The sequence below is a fragment of the Copadichromis virginalis genome, linkage group LG15 (assembly GCF_057382275.1).
Source record: "Copadichromis virginalis isolate Kocher_CV1m ecotype Utaka linkage group LG15, C_Virginalis_male_GT1.1, whole genome shotgun sequence".
NCBI classification, from domain to species: Eukaryota; Metazoa; Chordata; class Actinopteri; order Cichliformes; family Cichlidae; genus Copadichromis; species Copadichromis virginalis.
The window spans coordinates 5,773,902-5,794,715 of record NC_140632.1 but is presented as its reverse complement, the minus strand read 5'-3'; the positions used below and the strand labels follow the sequence as shown (position 1 = coordinate 5,794,715).

The 20,814-nt window shown below is 38.3% G+C and overlaps 1 protein-coding gene across 1 annotated transcript in view; it reads left to right on the top strand.

Moving 5' to 3' along the window:
- syndig1l (synapse differentiation inducing 1-like) overlaps nt 1–8,940 on the top strand; it is a 48,586-nt gene extending 39,646 nt beyond the window's left edge. Inside the window, exon 4 of the mRNA XM_085431500.1 lies at nt 5,021–8,940. Within this exon, the coding sequence (XP_085287626.1) occupies nt 5,021–5,179 (159 nt within the window). The 3' untranslated portion in view covers nt 5,180–8,940. The remainder of the gene's footprint in view (nt 1–5,020) is intronic.
- The last annotated feature ends 11,874 nt before the right edge of the window (nt 8,941–20,814 follow it).

The window sequence follows — 20,814 nt, the reverse complement described above, 5'->3', positions numbered from 1 at the left end:
GAATTTCGAGCTAAATGGAGGAAGGCATGAGTAACTAGAGGTCATATTCTGGTACAGCTGCTTTGTCGCTGTTTGTATGACTGTAGTGCAAATTGGCAGAGACTATGAATAATACAATATTTTTGTCAGGAGAGAGCGATAAAGCAAGACACTTAAAGAGTAATTAAAATAATGTATTCGACTTAATATGCACAAAAGGGAAAAGAAATATGCCATTAGCCTTTTGTGAGTAGACCCCATTGTGATGTCATTATTTTAACGGGTTAGTCATTTTATGGAGTCTAGACCCTGGTGGTGGATGAGGAGTGATGACATGAGAACTGGAGGGATGTGAAGAACCCACCAGTAAGGTTGAAGAGAATTGCATTAATTCCACACTAAAATAACACCTGGCAGTGGGAGAGAAAGCACAATCTGATTGGTTTGGCAGAGAATAAATGACCTCAGGAAAAAGTGATGAGTTTGAAGTGGGGAAACGGGAGAGAGGGATGTGCAGTAATCTAAACAGAGCTAGCATCAAGACAATCTTCCTAATAGAAATTTCAATATATATTTTACATTAGATTTATCGCACACTGCACTCATTCTTTGTTATCACTGTATTTCTGTAAACTGTACTGTAATGTGCGAAAGAGTTGAGCCTTCCGATATTTCCTTATATTTTGCTGGTAGAACAGGAAGTAGGTGCGGCGATTTATTAAAACGTGCAAACATAATACAGTTTCTAAGGCAAACACAGAGTTTGCACAATTCTAATAAGTTTGAATGTCAATAATTGGTATGAGCACCTTCATTATTGAAGAAAGACTGAACTAAGCTGTTTGCATGTATTAGAGCCAATTTCTTAAATTTGTCACTTTGTAATATATTGTATTATTTAATTTAGTTCAGTCTGTTACTGTTCTTATTGTCTTGGAGCAACTGTGACCAAATAATTTTCTTAGGGATTAATAAAGTATTCTGAGTCTGATTGATGAATAGTTCTCCAGGCTTCTTGAAGGACATTTAAAGCTCTTTTTAGATGTGTGCTGCCTTTTGTTCTGTTCTGTCAAGATGTTCCCACACTGCTTCAAAAATGTTGCGGTCCGAACTCTGGGGAGGCCAATCTATGGCTGATACTGTTCCACTGTATGTTTCACATGGTCTCCCAGTAAGACCATTTCTAATGACGCAAGTAGATGGATCAACTGAAGAGCCAGATGCATCTCTCGGGTCCTGTCAAACGTCATTGCTGGATTTTCTTCTTTGTAAATAGTAAAAAATGTCAGCATCACCTTCAAATATAGTTTAGGAAATAGTCTTGCCACTTTTTATTGCATCTTCCACTCTCTATTTTCTCTACTATCCTCATTTTCCTGAAGGAAAATGTCCTCATTTTGTTTAAGGACATGTTGCACTCGATGCCAAGATACGTTTTCAGCTAACAGCTATTTGGGAATCACCTTATTGCTACAAAAATACTGTGTTATGTCATCTTTGGCTTTTTTTTTGTAGATTCAACTAAAGAAATTAGAATAAATTATGTGTTTTTGTTACAGGCGGCTAAAAACAGTATTAGCATTATACAGTACTGTATAAAATATTAAATTTTAAGTGCAATACTTAAACATTATACTGGCTTAATGTTACAAAGACAGATTTTGTTTTACTATTTATATGACTAGCACAAGAAAAAACCAAACAGCCAATCTTCAAGGAAAAGCAACTTTGAAAGGCCTTCAGAAAGCCTCGAGAACTATCTCAGATTATACTATGTTAAAAAAGTAAACTTCAAGTAATCCTTACTCCAGTCAGTATTTCTTCTCTCCCCTCAGATATCCAACAAGACCACACTTAAATAAAGAAAGATGCTATTAGACTACATACCTGAACCAGCTCGCTCTTCTCAATGAGAAGAAGATTTCAGAATTCTTCTCAGTTTTCCCTTATGTTGAGCAAAGCAATTCTACAAAAGCAACTCATATGCAAGACTTTCAAAGTCAAAGGTCAAACCAAGTATAGCTCTTTTTTTTTTTTAATGGAGACTTTGTGTTTAGGGTTCCACTCCCTGCCTCTGCCAGATGCAAACTCTCTGACTACTGAGAGAGCTGCACCTGAGTAGCAGTGCAATCCTTGTTAACCTTGATTTTTAGTAAGAAATGTTACCTCATGTACTTGGTGCTGTGGCTCACCTCCAAAATGAAAGTGGCAGAGTGAGCTAGTGTGACCCTAAGGCCAACTTCATCATACTCACATGCCACACATCATTATTAAATTGGATACAAGAATAATGAAGGCCATTTCATGCATCCACACAGTGCATTTCAAAATTCTGTTAGCACAGGTTCACACCCATCTGACTGTGTTGTGTTGTTGGCACATTGAATTATGGTTGTAATTTATAAACATGTTGAACACTGGAGACTGCTGAATCTTTGACTGCTGTGAAAAAAAAAAAGTAGTAAATACAGTAAGGCATTGTAATAAAAAAACTGAATTTATTTTAATTTAGTGGAAGAAAAATGAAACAAGAAACTTAAAAAGCCAATACAAAGGCCAAAAAACGCCAATATAACAGTTTATGCTCTGTAATTTCTGCTTCAGGGATAACCTCCACTCAGTGAACTAAATGAAAAAGAGAAATCAAAATAGTCTATTTTCCCTTCCTTTCCCTTCTGGCGAGGAAATCCATTTGAACAAGAAGATAGCTAAAGGTTACATAGCACAGCAACCACAAGTCTTTATACCTGCTCCTGCTTTAGAGAGGAGATTCTCTATTTACCATTATTAACTAGCAAATCCCCCGCCCTATGTGTGGGAGATAGGAAACATACATGCATGCATATATTACAATAATTATAGTGTGATGATAAATGCTAAAAAAATGTATGTTTTGATGTAGATTCCAAATACTACATCCAAACACTGCACAACTCTGCAGCTCCCTGCTTTATAATCATTTTCAGCTCAGTGTTTTGGAGCCCAGACTTCACATTACAATCACCACAAAATTAGGATGAATTTTTCGCCTACATGATTACATTTAGATGTGTTTAAATACAACCAACATGTTTAATATACATCTACAGTGACTAATGAGGCAGGAAACGGACCACTTCAAAACATAACCAAGTTTCAGTCTGTTTATTTCTGAAGTTATTACGTATCAAATAATTGTTATTTCTGAGAATGTAAGTACTGCCCATTGTTAATCTCACAGTGTTCATTTAGTTTCTTCTTTTACCATAGACTCTTCTAATACACTTCTAAAAATACACTATATTAATGCTCAAGCTTATATTCATTACGCTGAATCATGCAACATAATCGCTTCAGTGTTTGCACTGTAAAACACAAAGTCAGTAGTTTCCTGGAAACGCAAATCAGACAGATTAAATATACAAATCAAATTTAGTCAAATTGCAAATCATATATACGTGATTATATTGTAAATGTATACATACATATATATATTTTTCTTTTTGTCAATTGGTTTTCCAGTTGGCATATGTACTTAGAAAAAAAGGCTGCAGTACCTGCATGCGTGTCATCATTCATGTCTGTAAACACAGAAAAGCTCAAAGAGTTTTGAATCACTTCTGATAAAACTTTGTATGTGTGTAGAGTTGGGTAATGTTAACAATTCATTAAAACTTGGCTTTCATCCTACAAGGTCTTAAAGGTCAGCTTAATGATTAATGGATTTAAAAACTGACAAAAGCCTTATAACTTCACCTATAAACTATGATTCTTAGTATTGAAAGTACAGTGCAGTATAACGATATAAAATATCATTCCCCATTTGACCTTTGACCTTTCCTTTAATGTTAATAGGTTGATCTGAAAGTCAAAGTGATAGTAAAGCTGTAGGTATTTAAAAATATGTTTATCACTGCCATTGTTTGTATTGACAATGTATGGGAAAACAGTGAATAAATATTATATTTATTATAATATTATTAATATTTTATTTTGATGTTGTTATATACATTACAGTAAAAGGCTAAGTGTTTAAATACATAACAATTTGAATACATGCTCATGAACAAGTATGATTTTACTTGGAAAACAAAACTATCAAACAAAAAATCAATAGAAACGTTTTCGCTTGACATTTATCACTAAACATTTAAAATTAAGTTTAGTAAGTAAAGTAAAACATAATTGTACTGAAAAACATGTCAAGTATATTAAAATGGGTTTCAACAGAGAAAAAAGAAAAGCCTGAAATTACTTTTTATTGTACAACACGCTTCTTAAAGAATGAATAAAAAGAACAAAGAAAGCAAAATGAATGCATAAAGATCTCAATGCCATTTCCCATTTCCTTGAAACCAAATACTGCCCAGACAACGAGAAGCCTTGGCAGAGGTTTGTGCTTTCAGAGTGGTTTTTGTTATAAAAGCAGATTGCTTGAAAAATAAATGTATGTCAGAGGACAAAATATAACACCAATTTTAGGATTCTTATTTGATTGAAAACAAAAACTAATATTTACTGCGGTTTAACGGCTGCTTTTTCTAGCTACACTAACAGGGGCTCGTGAAGAGGATCTATATGTGCCTGTTGTAAATCGGTCATGTCAGTGGGAGTCACTCTTTGGAGGGGGAAAAAAGCAGTGTGGGCACACAAAGAACCAGCTTTACACTCTGTGACTTGAAAGCATGGATTAACTGTGTGATATATAAATATGAAAATAATTATTATTTTTTTAGTTCAATGATAAATTATCTATCTTGTTTCCCCCCATACGATTTTTGTCATTCAGTGATAGCAGCTGAGGTGACCATAACCTCCTGTCCTTCACATTTTCACACTGATTGCGATTTCTTAGTCCTGCAATGCATTTTTTATTCAGTTCATGTATTTATTTGCACAGGTCAGTCAGTTGGTCTCTCCATTTCCATGACTTTAGGTTTTACATTGCAATAGAAACGATAAACAACATATTTTTCAGTGGCTCACCATTTCTCTTGAAGTCGTTGCAAATGATATCAGCCTCTGACTTTCTTCTTCTTCTTCTTTGTTTTCTCTTTTACAGACCACTAAGGCAGTGAACAAAGGTGACTTCCCGCTGGCCAACATCGCCTCCCGAAGGGCTTTGTTCTTAGCTGCCCTCTCCATCACTATAGGCACCGGTGTGTATGTAGGGGTAGTGGTAGCGCTCATTGCCTACCTTTCTAAACCAGGGCACATATAGCAGTCACACCTTCTTTCCAAACACCTCCAGGGAGCCCAGGAAGAGAACACCGTCCTCTGGGGAATGTCACTGCGCCTGCAGACTTTGAGGAAAGTTTTTCCAGGATGTACAATTTTTCCCCCCCTCCACCTTCCTTTTGTTCCAGACTTCTCTCCCTGCAGGCCCTCTGTCAGCCAAGATTTGCCACAGTGACTGGAGAGAGGTCAAGCAAGAGGGCAAGAAGAGGGAGGCCTGTGGATTGAGAGAGACTGCTGAGACAGAGGGTTTGAGTAAAGGAAGCATTCCATGTTGGAGCCCAGTTTGCATTGCAATGGCTTAAATCCATGTTTGCTTCATCCTCTCCTGACGGATTTTTAGGTTCCACAAGCCCTAAAGAAACTTTGAAGAGAGAAGCTCATACAGTAACCTATTGAACTTAACCAATTATTAACAAGCAGAGGTTTAGGAAGGTTCAGATCAACACAGTGTAACTTATTCACCTAAACCAATACTATACTGTTGTTGTTTGAGCTGCTGTTAAAATTGGAGCTGCCCTGTGGAGTCTTGCCCTGTATCATCTCAGTTTGCCACCTAGGATTGTCTTTAATATACTATAATCTGCCCCCATCAGCTCAAAAATGCATTTGTCTCTGGGCTGACTGCCTCACACCGCAAGATTTAAATAAAATAAAAAAAGAAGATGTGAGAATATTTACACTTTCTTAAACCATGACAAAGGACTTATTTCCAGAGGGACATAAGAAAAAAAATATAGAGCGTTCATCAATAAAGGATCAAACTCTTGAAAATCAAAATAATAATAATTATAATAGGGAACACGGTTCCCTTCTCATTAAAACAAATGCACTGGCATGAATCAGAAAAATCTCAATGGAGCCACAGGCCTGCATTTTTCCTCAGTAAAGCTAGCCATCTGTCAAATCCCTAGTACTCCTAAAATCTGCTCATGCAGATATGTTTGCCTACATACATACAAATTTGCTTTATTTTGTTTGTTTTTTTAATGTTTGTCCTTTTGTGTTCTCTACTGTTTAAAAAGTGTCTTCATTAATACTGCTTAAACTAATTTTCATTTATGGCCTTTGAAGTAAAGCACAGATGTGAAATGGCCAGATATTCAGGGCAAATGGTGTCCAGTGTTTCTACAAGTGATACATCTGATAACACAGCATGAAATATGAAATGAAGCATGAGCCATTTAAGGATGCCATATACATAAAGTACATAATGTCAGTTCAAAGCAGGACTTACATACAGTTAGGTTCTTGGTTTTTGGACAAAGACTTAATTGTGTAAATTCTGGTTTGTTGGAAATCAAACGATCAAGATGTGCAGACTTTCCGATTTCATTCAAGTGGTTTAACAGAAGTATTTAATTAGTATTTAATTTCAAGAGGCTCAAAAAATACTTATAATTGGACAATGGACTAACAAGCAGTTACACAGCCAGGTGAGGCCTGGTTTTCTGCACCGTTGTATTATAAATTAAGCAAATAAAAGATCTGGAGTAGATTCAAATGGTCAAATGTGGCATTTGGTAGTGGAACTGAGTCACTGGTGTTTATTGATGATAATGACACGACTACACTCTGCTCAGATTCAGCTGTAGCTGTAAAACTGATCACACTGAACTTCACAGTGGAAATGGAAAGCATACTGCAAAAGCAACCCAAGGCAAAACAGTTACATATCCTTCAATGGTGAAGTAATTCGTGCGTATCTGTCTGAACCGAGCATGTCGTTAAATACAAACCCAATAATAAGCAATTAAATGTGACCACAGTAAAGGCCTAGCAGTGAATCTGAAGCAAGGAAATGCAACATTTGGTGACGTATATAGATTCCAGACTTCTAACTGTGTATATATATATATATATATATATATATTAGGGGTGCAACGATACACAAAATTCACGGTTCGGTTCGATACTTTGGTGTCACGGGTCGATATTTTTTCGATACAAAAAAATGTTCATGCCTTTTTAATTTGTCATTTATTAAAATTATGAATATATATTTTAACTCAAAAGTACAGTTTTAAATTTAATGTTGCTGAAACAACAAAAGCAAAATAATAAAACAAATAAATCTATCTGATCGAGGAATCACTCATCTTTGGAAAAGAGAGTTCAATACAGAGAATGAGGGTGGGGGAGGTTTAATTTCGGGTACCGTTGAGGCAGTTGCCATGTTGCAACGAGCTTAGCTTCTGTCTTGCTAGCTTGTGCTGCGCTCAGTGGATCTGCACTCGACAGTGCAGCCTAGGCGGAGTAGTCGAACGCAGATCCACTGAGCTCTTAACACAGACAGCATCGTCAGAAGAAAAGTTGATAAAATAAATAAAAAATTTGGTATTGTTCAAACCGAAAGCACTGTATCGAACGGTTCAATATCGATACGAGTATTGTTGCACTCCTAATATATGTATATATATATGTAGACTTTTCCAAGTGTGGTAGTCCTGATTTTAGCTCTGATCATTTATTTGATTTAGAGCTTTCCTTAATCATAAATTCAACTGAGTTAAATTAAAAAACAAACCAAAAGGCTCATATTTTGCACAATGCCTTTTCCCACTTTCCCTTATTCCAGCTAATAAAACAGGGGAGATTTCGCTTTGTTCCTTCACACTTTGAAGGTGAAGACGTTCAACAGACAAGTTCACAGATTGTCTGCAAGAAGGGCTTATTAATTACTGATATTTTAGCTTGTGTTTTTACACAAGTCTGGCAGATACTATTTCAAGCAGTGAAGCCTCAAGAGGGGATGATATACACTTTGCTACCCTGCACAGGTCCTGCATTAGTCATACCTGACAGTTATGGTGCACAATTAGCTCCCATTAATGGCTTTTTCTGAAGGAATGCATATTCTCTGGAGCATAGCCCTAAAATAGCACAACCACATTAATTTCACTAATAAGCCACTTTTGATGTCACTGCTTGCTGTCAAACCAGGCAAGTAAGCAATCCATTTACACACATCCTTGGTTCTGTGAAATTTTTAGGCTAAAATGTAACTCTGTTCTCATGTGCTAATGACGAGTGAATATCTTTACATATTCTCTACAAGAGGAAGCTTGAAGTTTGGGGTCCGAGCTGCAGTTTAATTCAAAAACCCCAAAGTTTCTTTTGAATGTTGTCTTTGACTGCCTTTATGGGTAAACAATCATCTTCTGACTAAAATAAGTCAGAAATGGACCACAGTGCACTCTTAAGGGGTTCTGAAGACAGGATAATGTATCTGTATATGTTTAGTCTGATAACCTTTGACACCTTTTTGACCACTTGTCCCAAACTTAACTCACAAGCTACTGATTGCAGTGTATGCACACATCACCATCACTGTACCTATAGCGAAAGTTTGTTTTCATCTCACGGAGAAAGTTTTATTGCTGATAGCGATGAAGATACTTTGTGTTTTGTAGCGTGTCATTCAAATGATGTGTTTTTAGCTGGCTTCTTTGGCAACATGGTATTGTGCAAAGTGTTACAACAATACGTAAGTTTTAATGCTGTTATTCTTTTTTTTCCTCATTGTGATGAGCTACACATCCATGCAACAAAGAAGTTTGCTGAATGCCAGGTTGATAGTGATCTCTTCGTGTCGTGCTTTAAGCCGCGTTAAAGAAAAACAATGTTGTTACATTATCTTTGGGATTTCTTTCCTATCTTGTGTGACGGCAACATGTACATATTGCAAATAAAGACATGTTCAAATGTAATGACAAATAAATCAGGAAGGATGGCCTTTCTTGGAAGCAAAAATTCTTTCTCTGATTTTTGTAATGTGAAGTTCTATAGTTGGATTCATATCTGAAAAGCCCTTCACAATCTGAAGGAACTGGCTGAGTAATTGAGATGCTTGAGTTGTTCTTAAAGCAAAAGCAAACACAGACTGAGTCATGGGGTGTAGGTGGTTTTGCCAGAAAGAGACAGAGGAGCAGCTTTGAAATCTGTATAACTGCACCATTCTCTTTGCTGCATGCAGGAAAGTACATTTCCCTTTGTGTTGTCAACCATTATGATTATTGAATAGCAGAGCTGTAGCCTACCCAGCTCAAAATTTCACACAGTGAACAAAATGCCAACAGAACAAGCTAACATTTCCCACATGGTGTCCTATTATTGCGGCAGTCACTTTGACAAAGAAGAGCAATGATGTTATATTCTGTTGTGATTGTTGGTTGTGGTGCACATTATCAATGGCTCTCAACTTTTTTTTCTGTTGTTGTTGTTGTACATACCCCCACAGTGTATCAGATGAGCACAACGGGTGTGGTGCAGCCCGCAAACACCACTTTACTTGTTTGTTTCCTAAAATATTAATACTGCTGGCTTAAAAAAGCAGATTTTTTAAATCTATCTCCATGACTTTTAACTTGTCAAACTGTGTCCCTTCTTTAATTTATGGTGATTTAGTAAAAAGGCAAAAAGCGATTGTCTGCACTTTTCTTCTTTGGTATTGTCACAAAGAAGAAAAGGTCACCAGCATCACTAGGGAGGAAAATTTGAAAGTCTGACTGGCCAGATCATACCTTCGGCTGAGTGTGGCCTCATCAAGTATGAGTTTTCCTATTATAGTCAATAGGTTTACAGGGTGAGGATTTTGGGAAGTGCTGCATTATCTGCAATTTATGCATCACAAACTGCTCCGCAGACTACATTTATCACACATAGTTTTGAAAATGTTTGCAAATGGTGAAATCAAAATATTAGAACTCTGCATCGCATCATTGCTTGGCTGTATTTACCAAGATTCTCAAGCTCAATCTTTGGCCGGCTTTTCCTGTGCTGTATCACATGACTTTTGTAAAAGGATTATTCCCTGAATTAAGCTCAGCTATTTCAGTTATTCATTACATTTTTGATATTTTACTTGCATTTTCTTTCAAAGTCACCATCAGCTGCAACTTTTTCCTACTCTTAGTAACTGATTAATTCCCCTTTAGTATTTACAGTTTCAAGCCACTGCCTTTCAATTTTTACACTAGCTAACAGTTAATTCTGTTGTCTATTAACCGCTATAATAAAGGTTAGTATGTAGCTTAATCTCTATCATTTCATTTTTTTTTCTTTATTGAATAGGACAGTAGACAGAAGATAAGGAAGCTGAGAAACAGCAGGGGAATGACAGCCAGTAAACCTGGGGTGAATTCAAACTGGGGCCTTAATAGCCGTACAATACACCATATGTTAGCTATTACATTAGCTAACATGCACATTAATTACAATCATTTTAGCTGGCTTCAACAGCTTGTTTTATTTAAAATGTCAAACATTTCACCCAGCTATTTGAATTACTTATTTCTTAAAGCTGCTAATTTGTTACTTGTAGCCAGCCGGTTCTGTGCATGTTCCAGTTTGTAAGCATTGTTGGTGTCACTATGCTGCAGCTGAATCAGGTTGATGAATGTGCTTTTTTTTTTTAGTTATGCTGACAAAAACTGAAGTACGCCTTCCTCCTTAAGAATGAAGAAACTAAATTTGCATAGCCGAATCCCCTCTGTGAGAGGGTTAAACGCGGCTCTGCCGTGCCAGCATACATGCAACAGCAGCGACTGCAGCACCAGCTGGGGAAGAGCTCTCATTACAGTAGGAGAGTGGGGAGTGAGTCACATGCTGATGTCTTTGTCAGTGAACATGCTGCAGCACAATAACCAATGATGAGATGCTTGCCTAGTCATCCAGGGTGAAAAGTGCTCATATAAAACAAAACAAAGAGCTTGCTTCACTTTTTTTCCACCAGGATATGCTGAACAGGCAGACAAACAAGCAGATTGAATTAATAAGCAGTATAGATCAAAAGAAGGCTGTTGTGTTTGCCAATGCTCCGTGCTTTTGCCTGAGAAAACAAGACAGTGAGTGGGAAAATATTTTGTGTCTGATTTGTGCACGAGGGATTTCTTGTGTACATTTAAATTAAATAAAATCATTTGTGAAGGTGCAGGAAAGGGGGCCTGTTGTTATGAAGTCACTAATAAAATCTTCACAGACTGTCAATTATTGAGAGTTTACAAAGAAGAAAAAGCAAAGCAACTTCCTCGGTTGCTCTCATCTGTGGATGAGTCACTTTTCATCATTTCAATGAGCGTTTCTTGGCAATGCCAAAGATTCCTGCAGGAGAGAAACAGGCTGGCTGTATTTGCTCACCTCATGTTTCTGACTGGAAGCTACAGCACTGGACTGCAGTCTACATGTGGATTTCTCAGATGCATTTTTGTGTTTCACTCAAGGATGGTGCGGTTCTTTGGAAACCCCACTTTATGAACCCTTATGCATAACAAAATCTGTGAGCAAGTGGAGTTGTTCCAGTAATCATGTTTAGCGGTGGATTAAGCCAAAAAAAAGACATGTGGAGCAGCTTCCAAACTACAGAAACAATTTGGGTATTAATTACAGTGTCAACACTACATGTCCCTCATGGTTTTAAGTGTGATTTCCTTCTCAGCTGCCGTGCACTGCAGTTACCATTTCTCATTTTTTCCATTTTCCTGCAACAGAAGGAGACAAAGATGAAAATGAAGCTGGTCGGAAAAATAAACTTTTTGCAGAAATGTTCTGCACATAGATTTAGGGATGTAATGCATCGCAACCCAGATATTTCCAGCACCCCCACCCCATCAACAATTGTCTTTTTCTTTTTCTTTTTCTTTTTGAGGAGATAACTTGCTCCAAGACACCCATGAGAATTCCATATCGGTAGAGGAGACTGATGGAAATGAAAATTGAAGAGCAAGCACCCCCTCGTCTCCTCCCACTTAGGTCACACTATATGATATTTCCCTACAGCTGTAAAATAAGAAGTACGTTTAACATAATTGATTTGGGCTGGATTGTTATTGTGTTGTCTCGTTTTAAAAACAATAACAACATGCTAATTTTGGATTCTAATGAAATTGCTTGGGGTATTAAGGAGGGCTTTGGACAGACTGCAAACTCTAAAAAGAGGCTCATTTAGCTTATGTGACTCAGGCGCTGTCTATAAAAATAGCACGAAGAGCAGGTGCTGGTTTTGAGCATACCTTGTGAATTTGTAATGCTAGATTATTCAGGGGAAAGAGCTTAGAGGAGTGTGTGCTGCCTTTCTTTCTACTGAGATCTCCAAAACAGTTTAAGAAAAAAACAAAAACGCCTCACAGATGTTATGTTTTCTAAATGTTCCCATCTCAGATGACAGTATTAGTCAAGCTGGGGGCTACTTCAGCTTTATTTCCAGAGCAGACCCCAAGGATACAGTTTACATCACATCACCCACACACACCCTCAAAAAACCCACAGAAGTATTTGCATTTTCAAACTGAACTGAGCTTTATCTATCTTTCCTTTTCCTGCCAATATATTTAGACTGGATATTCTTTGTGGGTATATTTGCTTTCACTTATCTCTTTCAATAAAGAAACCTCAGCAGAGAGAATAAAATTATGTCCCCGCTGAATAACTGAATTTGTCAGTTATTCATGAGAAATAGTTAAAAATGTCTTTAGAGTGAGGGCCAGAGAGCCATTCATTTTGTTACCTGAGTTTTAATTGGCTGCAGTTAAATGAATAAAAAAAAAAAAAATACATTTATTTTTACATGCCTGCAGAAAGCTATGGCGCTTTGAGTCGAGCTGGCATGAGGAGGATGTGCATTAACACATATTCAGTCAGTTTCTCAGTAAAGCATGTGGATAGTAAGGCTACAGAGCAGGTGAATAACACAGAGCTGCCTGAGAACATCTCATACAGACAAAAATCTCTGTTTTTAGTAAAGCCTGAAACCATACTACTGCTGTGCTGCTGAGCTCTATCCATGACTCTACACCTCTCCTTGACTAAAGGGAGTGGTTTTTTAGGAAGATCCTTTCAAATGAAATGAAAGTGAGTGATTTCGTGTTTTCACATAACACTGGCTTTTATCTTGCTGCTGCACTCGTCGGTTTGTCTGTAAGCATGGGAAAGAACAGAGGCGAGAGAGAGCTAATTTTATGGATTTTCAATCCCCCGGGAAAGACCCAGATACATCTGTAAAGATTTATCTATCAATTCAAAAGCAAGCAAAGAGGAAACGAAGTCAAGAAGGAAGTGTGAGATTAGAGGAGGAATTTGTGCACAGTTATTCAAAGTTGGTCAAAGGCAGCAACTGGGTGGTTGAGGTGATCAGAAGATAAAATAAAATGACAGCTAAGAATCATGGGAGTAAAAAGCAGATTGCCACTGCAAGCTAGATCAAGAGCATAGACGGAATAAAAGATGGATGTAGCTTCTGGGTCTGAAAAGTGAAGTCGACATGGAGGTTCCTCTAACCTGCATTCTGCAAAAAGACTAATGATCCCAGTGAAATATGTGGAAAAATGTTCTCAGACTATGGTGGACCTGAGAGATCGAACAGACTGCAACTCAAGAAAATGCCAGCAAATAGAAAAATGCAGCAACAGCACACAAAGCACAACAGAACTGAACAAAACACAAAAGAAACATTTCTGCGTTTGTGCACCGGCTGCTGAAGTGAAAGAAATCCAAATAAGCGAAGCAATGCGCTGAGACACACTTAGAAGAAGTGGTGGATTCATTAGTGTAGGGAATTAGTGAAAGATGCAGGTAATATGTGTTTTAATCACATGATTCATATAATACTGTAGATACATGTTTGCCATTAGCCTTTTACTGCTAGCTTGTCACTTCCACAGCTGCTCTGTCAGGTTATTGTCTCCCCAGAAACACTTCTGTTTCGTTTCAGTGTTACATTTTTTTGTTTTCTTGTGTTTTCTTGAGTTGCAGTGCATTTGACCACTTGGGTACACTGGATCAGGCACACATTTTGGGTAATATTAAATTTTAATAAATTTGTGCATTTGCTATTTTTCAGGAATGAGGATGATCAACACACAAATAACACAAAATATATATATACAACAATAAGGTTAAAGGTCATCCTGGTTCCTGCCCAGGCTCTCCTTAAAAATCGATACCTATAACATGTTGTGCATCCACATATTCACAGAATGTCAATGACTACCGAAAACCACTCACCTATTCTCTCCCTCTTCTGCTCCTGTCCCCCAATCACTCACAGCTTAGGATCTAATCATGCAAACCCGACTTCGCCACTACTGATTAACTGCAGATTCCACAGGAAACACAAATAAATCGCAGAGGATCAAAACACTGAATCAAAACACCCAACTCAGTCGAATTAACAGATTCAAGCCATAAACCAAAATAAACTACTTTTGGCTGCTCCTTTATTCGCAAGTCGCCACAGCGGGTAGCGCCGCATGTTTTATTTGGCAGATTTTTACGCAGGATGCCCTTCCTGACACAACCCCCGGGGGATTTGAGTCTCCTCCCGGCATCAAAATAAACGGCGGAAATTGTGATCAATAAACACACTGATAATCTTTGGGGACTGGGCATGCTGAAAACCTCAGAGGATACAAATATTTTTGTTGATTTCCATTTTACAATATAATAGTGGTCTGTGGGGAAAGAGACTTTTTGCCAACAGGTAATATATTTATAGGTTCCAGCTGGGGGAAATAGCAGCAAGTCCAAACATGCAACTTTCACGCACATCCCTGGGCAACCCAGAGAGAAAGCCTTTACATTTACCCTCATGTGACCTTAACTCCCATTGGTTAAAAGGGTTTCAGGAATGTGCTTCATGCTACAGTCCATTCATTTCCTTTGTAACAGTAACAATAGGTCTAACAATAAGATGCCACAGGGAATGTGTACAGGCTGAAACAGTGTCAGATTATTCATGTCTCAAATACAACTGATTAACATACCAACACACTCGAGAAGGGACACACACACACACACACACAAACACAGAGTCATTTAAATTCCTCCCTTTTGGCAAAAACACGTTTTAGGAGAAGTGAAAACGAATCTCTTTTTGCTTCTATATTGGCTTTTGTGTGTGTCTTTCCAATAAACGTTTAAGCTCCAAGCACAGTCATGACTGCCTATGAAATTCAAAAGCTATCTTCCTCAGGACTAAAGGGGATGGGGTAAAACGTGAATACAACAAAATAAATGGATAACTCAAAGCAACGAGGTCAAAGTAGTGTCTGCCCACAGTCCTTGGGAGCTGCCTTCTAAAGCCCCGTTTTCTCCCTCAACGCTCAAATAAAAAGGCATATTTTAGTCTTCTTGTTGACAGAATTAGAGATTTTGCAGGGAAAGCAATAGAACTACGCAGATAGATGTTTCATAAGTTGGATTAAGATACTGTTTTATTAAGTGAAACATTAAAGTGGGCTCAGCTCTGCCATCAAACAGACTTAGGCCTGATACAGCGGCAGAGGAGTAGCAGAGCAGCAGTTCATCAGAACTAGCAGTTTGCCTCAAGCAGTGATGCACTGCAGAGGAAATGTGGACATTCATACCTTTTATTTCTGTATAGTGCCAATTTAAACATGTTAACAAGGCCAACCTGACTTTCTGAATGTCACCGAAGCGAGAATATGATTCTCGACTGAGTAAGACAAGTACGTCCTTTTGTTTCTGTCCCTCTTCTTACAAGAATTTTGCAGATTTACATATGCAGGTACAATATCATTAGTGGAGTTGGGGCCATTTTTATGAGAGACAGACATTCTCATTTTAATGAGAAGGTAGTCATAAAATCCTCATTAAATTTTAAGAACGATACCATGCGAAGCTGTCAAGTGATAAATCTGTCCACTTTTTGTAACTCCAGCCAGACAACTGTCACATTAATGATTCTTAAAAGATTACAGCATTACAGTGAAATGGCATCTGGAACTCCTTGTCCTCGGTGTGCTCATGCTTGATTGAGTTGACAGTATCTCAGCGGGAGTTTTATTACAGTTTCTCTGCTCACCAGACTAGACGAGGCCTCAAGTATCGTGCAGTGAAAGGCAACGTGAAATGGAAACAGCAACACTTTGAATAATGCACCAGCCGCCCACACACGCTTGTTTCTTTCATTATCTTACACGGCACACCTGGTTCTGTAGGAACACCCCCTGCAGCTGCCATTCTTCTGTTCACGTGCATTCAAGTCATAGGTTCCTTCTTTTTACTACTGTGTTGTTGGAGGGTTTCAGATGGCCAGCTGCATTATCTCAGCTTCAGTCAGTGAACCAGAATCTAGAGATTTGTATTATTGGATTCAGGTCACTCATTTCTTTCATTTATTAATTTTGAGCTCATAACTAGAAGAGTTTGTTTGTTGTTTGCTACACTTATTACTAGTTCTTAGGGATGACTGTGGCTCAGGAGGTAGAGCAGGTCATCTGCTAATTGGAAGGTTTGTTGGTTCACTCCAAAGTATCTTTGGGTAAGATACTGAACCCTCAGTTGCTCCCAGTGCATTCACTGGAGTGGGAATGTGTGTGAATGTTCAATAGAAAGCACTTGGACATAGAAGAAAAGTTCTTATGTGAATGAGATATGTATGAGAATGTATAAAGCACTTTGTGTGCTCAAGTTGGGTAGAATAGTGTTATATAAGACACAGTCCATCTAGCCAATAGTCTGATCAAGAACCTGTGTAAAGACTTCAGCACTAGCTTCTTTGATTAGCGACAGCGCTCTCCTTCCAAAGTAACTAAAGCTTAAGAACACACAAAATTAAACAGTTTGCTGCATTGTTTGAAAAAAATAACCAAGACTTTCATTTCTAGTTACACATACACCAGGTTTGTGAGGGGTTTGTCACATCTGTAGGGCATACACTGGTCTATTTAAATGGCTCTTACAGTTATTCACTGCTTCACAGCCTTGTGTTTGTGCTTGTAAGCACAGAGACAAGCCAGCAGCTCAATAGAGCTTCCGTGCCACGAGCTTAGATCTCACAATGACGAGATGAAAGGGGGGTTAGCTGCCTGCACGAGTCAATCTGTGTAACCTGGGGAATGGTGCTGAGACAGTCTGGCCTTTAAGCAAAGCAAGATGTGAGTGGCAACAATCAGCCGGTGGCAGGGGGAAACCTTTAAAATGAGGCCATTCACTCAGGTGTCCTGACACAGTTTAATGTGATCATTCCTCGGAAGGTTTTGGGTAAAAACCGAACAGAGCTTTTTTGTTTTGTTAATAAAATCGAGGAGAGTGCCAGGAGACAAAAGAAGAGGTATCAAAGAGCAGGATGCTTCAGAGGTTACCATAAATAGGAGAGACATAAAGGTAGAGTGTGAAGGGAATGAAGACAAGAGCGGGACAACCAAGGCCGCCTGACAACAGGTAGTGATTTACTGCCTTCACGCTGACTCTCATGTTGTTGTCTCTGTGGCTAATTGACTGTCAATTATCTCCCGATGACAGCCCCACCCACTGGCAAGCCAGTGTATGTGGAGGCTTTGTTGACATCCCCAGGGCACGGCCAAGTTTACAAGGCAGCACTGCGATCACGAAACAATTGTGTTTGCCTGCATCTTTCCTTTCTCCCTTGAGAATCGGAAAAAGAAGAAACAATTTCTAAGTGACGTGTGGGGGAATATAGGCTCTCTTAGGAGAAGCAAATAGGCTTCATAAACAAGAGAAATTGCTGATAACAGGGTGTGAGATTGGGCTTGATTATTGGTTTACAAAAATAGGTAATGACAAGAATGAGGAGAAAGAGTAAATGTGCTCTTTACAAACATGTCAGGTCATTCTGTGTTCGAAGGTGAGCTGTGTTTGTGAGACACCAGATTGGACATAATAGATATTACGAAGCTGTGGTGTTTCTAAATGCAGTGTATACTTGTGTATACTTATTCTTAGATTCTGTAGGCTTTGAGAGTTTTCAAATGGACATAAAACATAGATGTAGGGATGCTGAAAGCTCCTGGGTCTGTAGTTTTGAGTATGATGCATTAGTAGACCAGTCCAGTAGTAACTGGTTCTTAATTTTGCTTCTGTTAGGCTTGTAGAAAACCTCTTATTCTGTGTCAAAGGGAGCCTGTGAAGCATGGTGGGAGCAGAATCCTGGCAATACAACACACCTGGAGACTTGAAAAAAGTTGTGGCACCGTGAGATCGTGTTTGTGGGAGTGTGAATGAGTGTGTGTATGTGTGTGTATTTTGTGTGTACTAAGGACAGGTCCCAAGGTTTCCTTCAATCTGTTGTTGTAGATGGCTTTTTCATGCAAGGTCTCATCTCCCATCATCGATGAAAACAGCGTGAATAAGGGTGTGCTTGGCTCAGTAATGAAAAGATGTGCTGTGTGCTGCCAGGCAGAGAGAGCAGTTGCAAACCCCCTCCAACACCTGTCCAATCAGCCCACAAGACCAAGCCATAAATGCTTTCCATCAGTGCTGCTGGTGTTCGGGAGCTCTGAGCTCACAGGGAAACTCTAGTAATTGGCTTCTGTTTGTCCTGGCCTTATCAGTGTATTGCTTTCATGGATAACTTGGAACTAATTAATCAGGGTATGGAGGGTGGGATGGGATTTGCCTTTCTCTCTCACTCTCTTTCATTTTCTTTTCATTTTCTGTCAAACACCAGCTATTTTACCCGTGTTCAGTAAAACCTTTTAGAACTGTTGCAATATAGATATGGACTTGGGAAAAGTGGCAGAGATAAACACAGTTTAAGATGCTTTGCTTCTACATGCCTAATCCTATGTTTTGTCTCACACCGCCACTTCTATTTTGTTTTAATGTTTACAATATGAGTTTGCAACCTGCCCCACTGCGTCTCACGCTCATTTGAATAGAAAACAGCTAGATTTTATTTTAAAGAATTCATGCTGTTTTCAAATAATTGCTTTTATACCATCAAAGAATGGCATCTATTAACGCCCCAGGAAGTTGCTGAACAATGATGCTGAGTATTTCCTTACAGAATCCAATTTTATCTACTAAAGAGCAGCGGTAGATCATAAAATTCCACATAAGCTTGAAACGAGTGATGTGATCATCCTTGGTGCTTCATTATAGTTATTCATATCTCCATAGGCACAAGTGAGTCATTACTCTTCAGTTATTTCTTGTGATTGAATTTAATCAAAGGCATGTTATTTACAGCAGTATGCAATAAACATGTTGGCTCAGTGCTTACTGATAATGTATTCTGCCTTTTCACAGGCTACAATACTGCAGAAACATTTCCTGCAGCTTAAACTCTGCTGTACCACAACGGAGTACGTAGCTGTAAAAATTCAAACAGATTGGAGGGTAAAGCACAAATCAAGAGTTTATTTGCATTGCACTCTAGGAGCAAAAGGTGATTTCCATAGGAAGCCCCAAAATATATAAACCGTACAGGAAACGGCACAGTGCAAGCACATTATTAAGGATTGTTGAAGACATTTTCTGAAAACTAAGCAGCAAAAAGCAATCAAAATTATACACTTCATTCATTAAAAGATTTACATGAAAACACCAACAATATGAGATGATCCCATTGAATACTACCTGGGCGATTGCTGGTTGTCTAGCAGGGTTGGCCAACTCCAGGCCTCGAGAGCCGGTCTCCTGCAGGTTTTAGATAACACCCTGGGCCAGCACATCTGAATCAAATGATGAGTTCATTGCCAGGCCTCTGGAAAACATCAAGAAATGTTGAGGAGGTAATTTAGCCAGTAATTTAGTCAGCTGTGATGGATCAAGGACACATCTAAAACCTGCAGGACACCGGCTCTCGAGGCCTGGATTTGGCCACCCTGGACACTGGAGCAGCTGCAAGGCCCAACCAATCAGATGAAAGAACCCTCTGTGAATAGTAAGAAATTACAAGTGCATTGGTGTACTGAGGTGTCTAGCAATGTAAACCCCTGTATGCTGTGAGCAGAAATAAAATATATTCTAAAAGAAAATGGTAAATGGTAGAAAGAAGCTAAAATTGAGGTATTTTCTTGTTCTAAGTCTGTCATCCCTGTGTGACGGTTTTTGCCAGATAAAAAAAAAAGGATTTAAGAAAATAAAGCTTGTATATTTTTTGTTGACAATTGCTGTGATAAAACTGCAAGGAATATGATTGCACTAATTTCTCTAAAACATAGATAATTATCAAAAATAACCCTCAGGTTTGCTAATAGGGCCCTTAGGGGACTTAGCAGAGGCTGGAATTGATTATCGAGGGTCTCAGAGCCAATGTGATCAAATCTTTTTTGGCAAAATTTAATTGTAGAAAGTTCTGTGATTACAGGTACTTACATCATCTCTGTTATTTGACCAAATTATTGCATTCTCAGTGTTTAATAGAGAGATATGACCGCGTATCGTCAGCATAACAGTGAAATGAGCAGTCATCTAATGTCAGCATATACAAACAGAATTTATTCTTGAGGCATGAAGGAATCAAGTGAAACACCACATTCTGTGTTGGAAATAAGGACTTTCAGACGGTTCAGATCTATAAGCAGTGTAATGCAATAAGTACTGTCAGCTTAGCTGTCAAGCAGCACCACTACACAGCAATGTAGCCAATAAAAAGTCATTCATCATTTTTTAGGATTTGGTGTAGCACCTTTTTTGTTAAAAATTTATATCAAAATATATTATTAATAAAATCTATGAAACTGAAAACATGTGGATAAATGACAAATGTGAAAATTGTGCCATAAAATCATATTTTAAGACTGGATAATATTTCAAATAACAGCAGACTTTTGCCTGGCATAAACCACAAGATGCTCCAAATCATGTCTTTTATCACTGGACTAAACAGAAGCCCTGAAGTTACCATTCTCTTGGAAG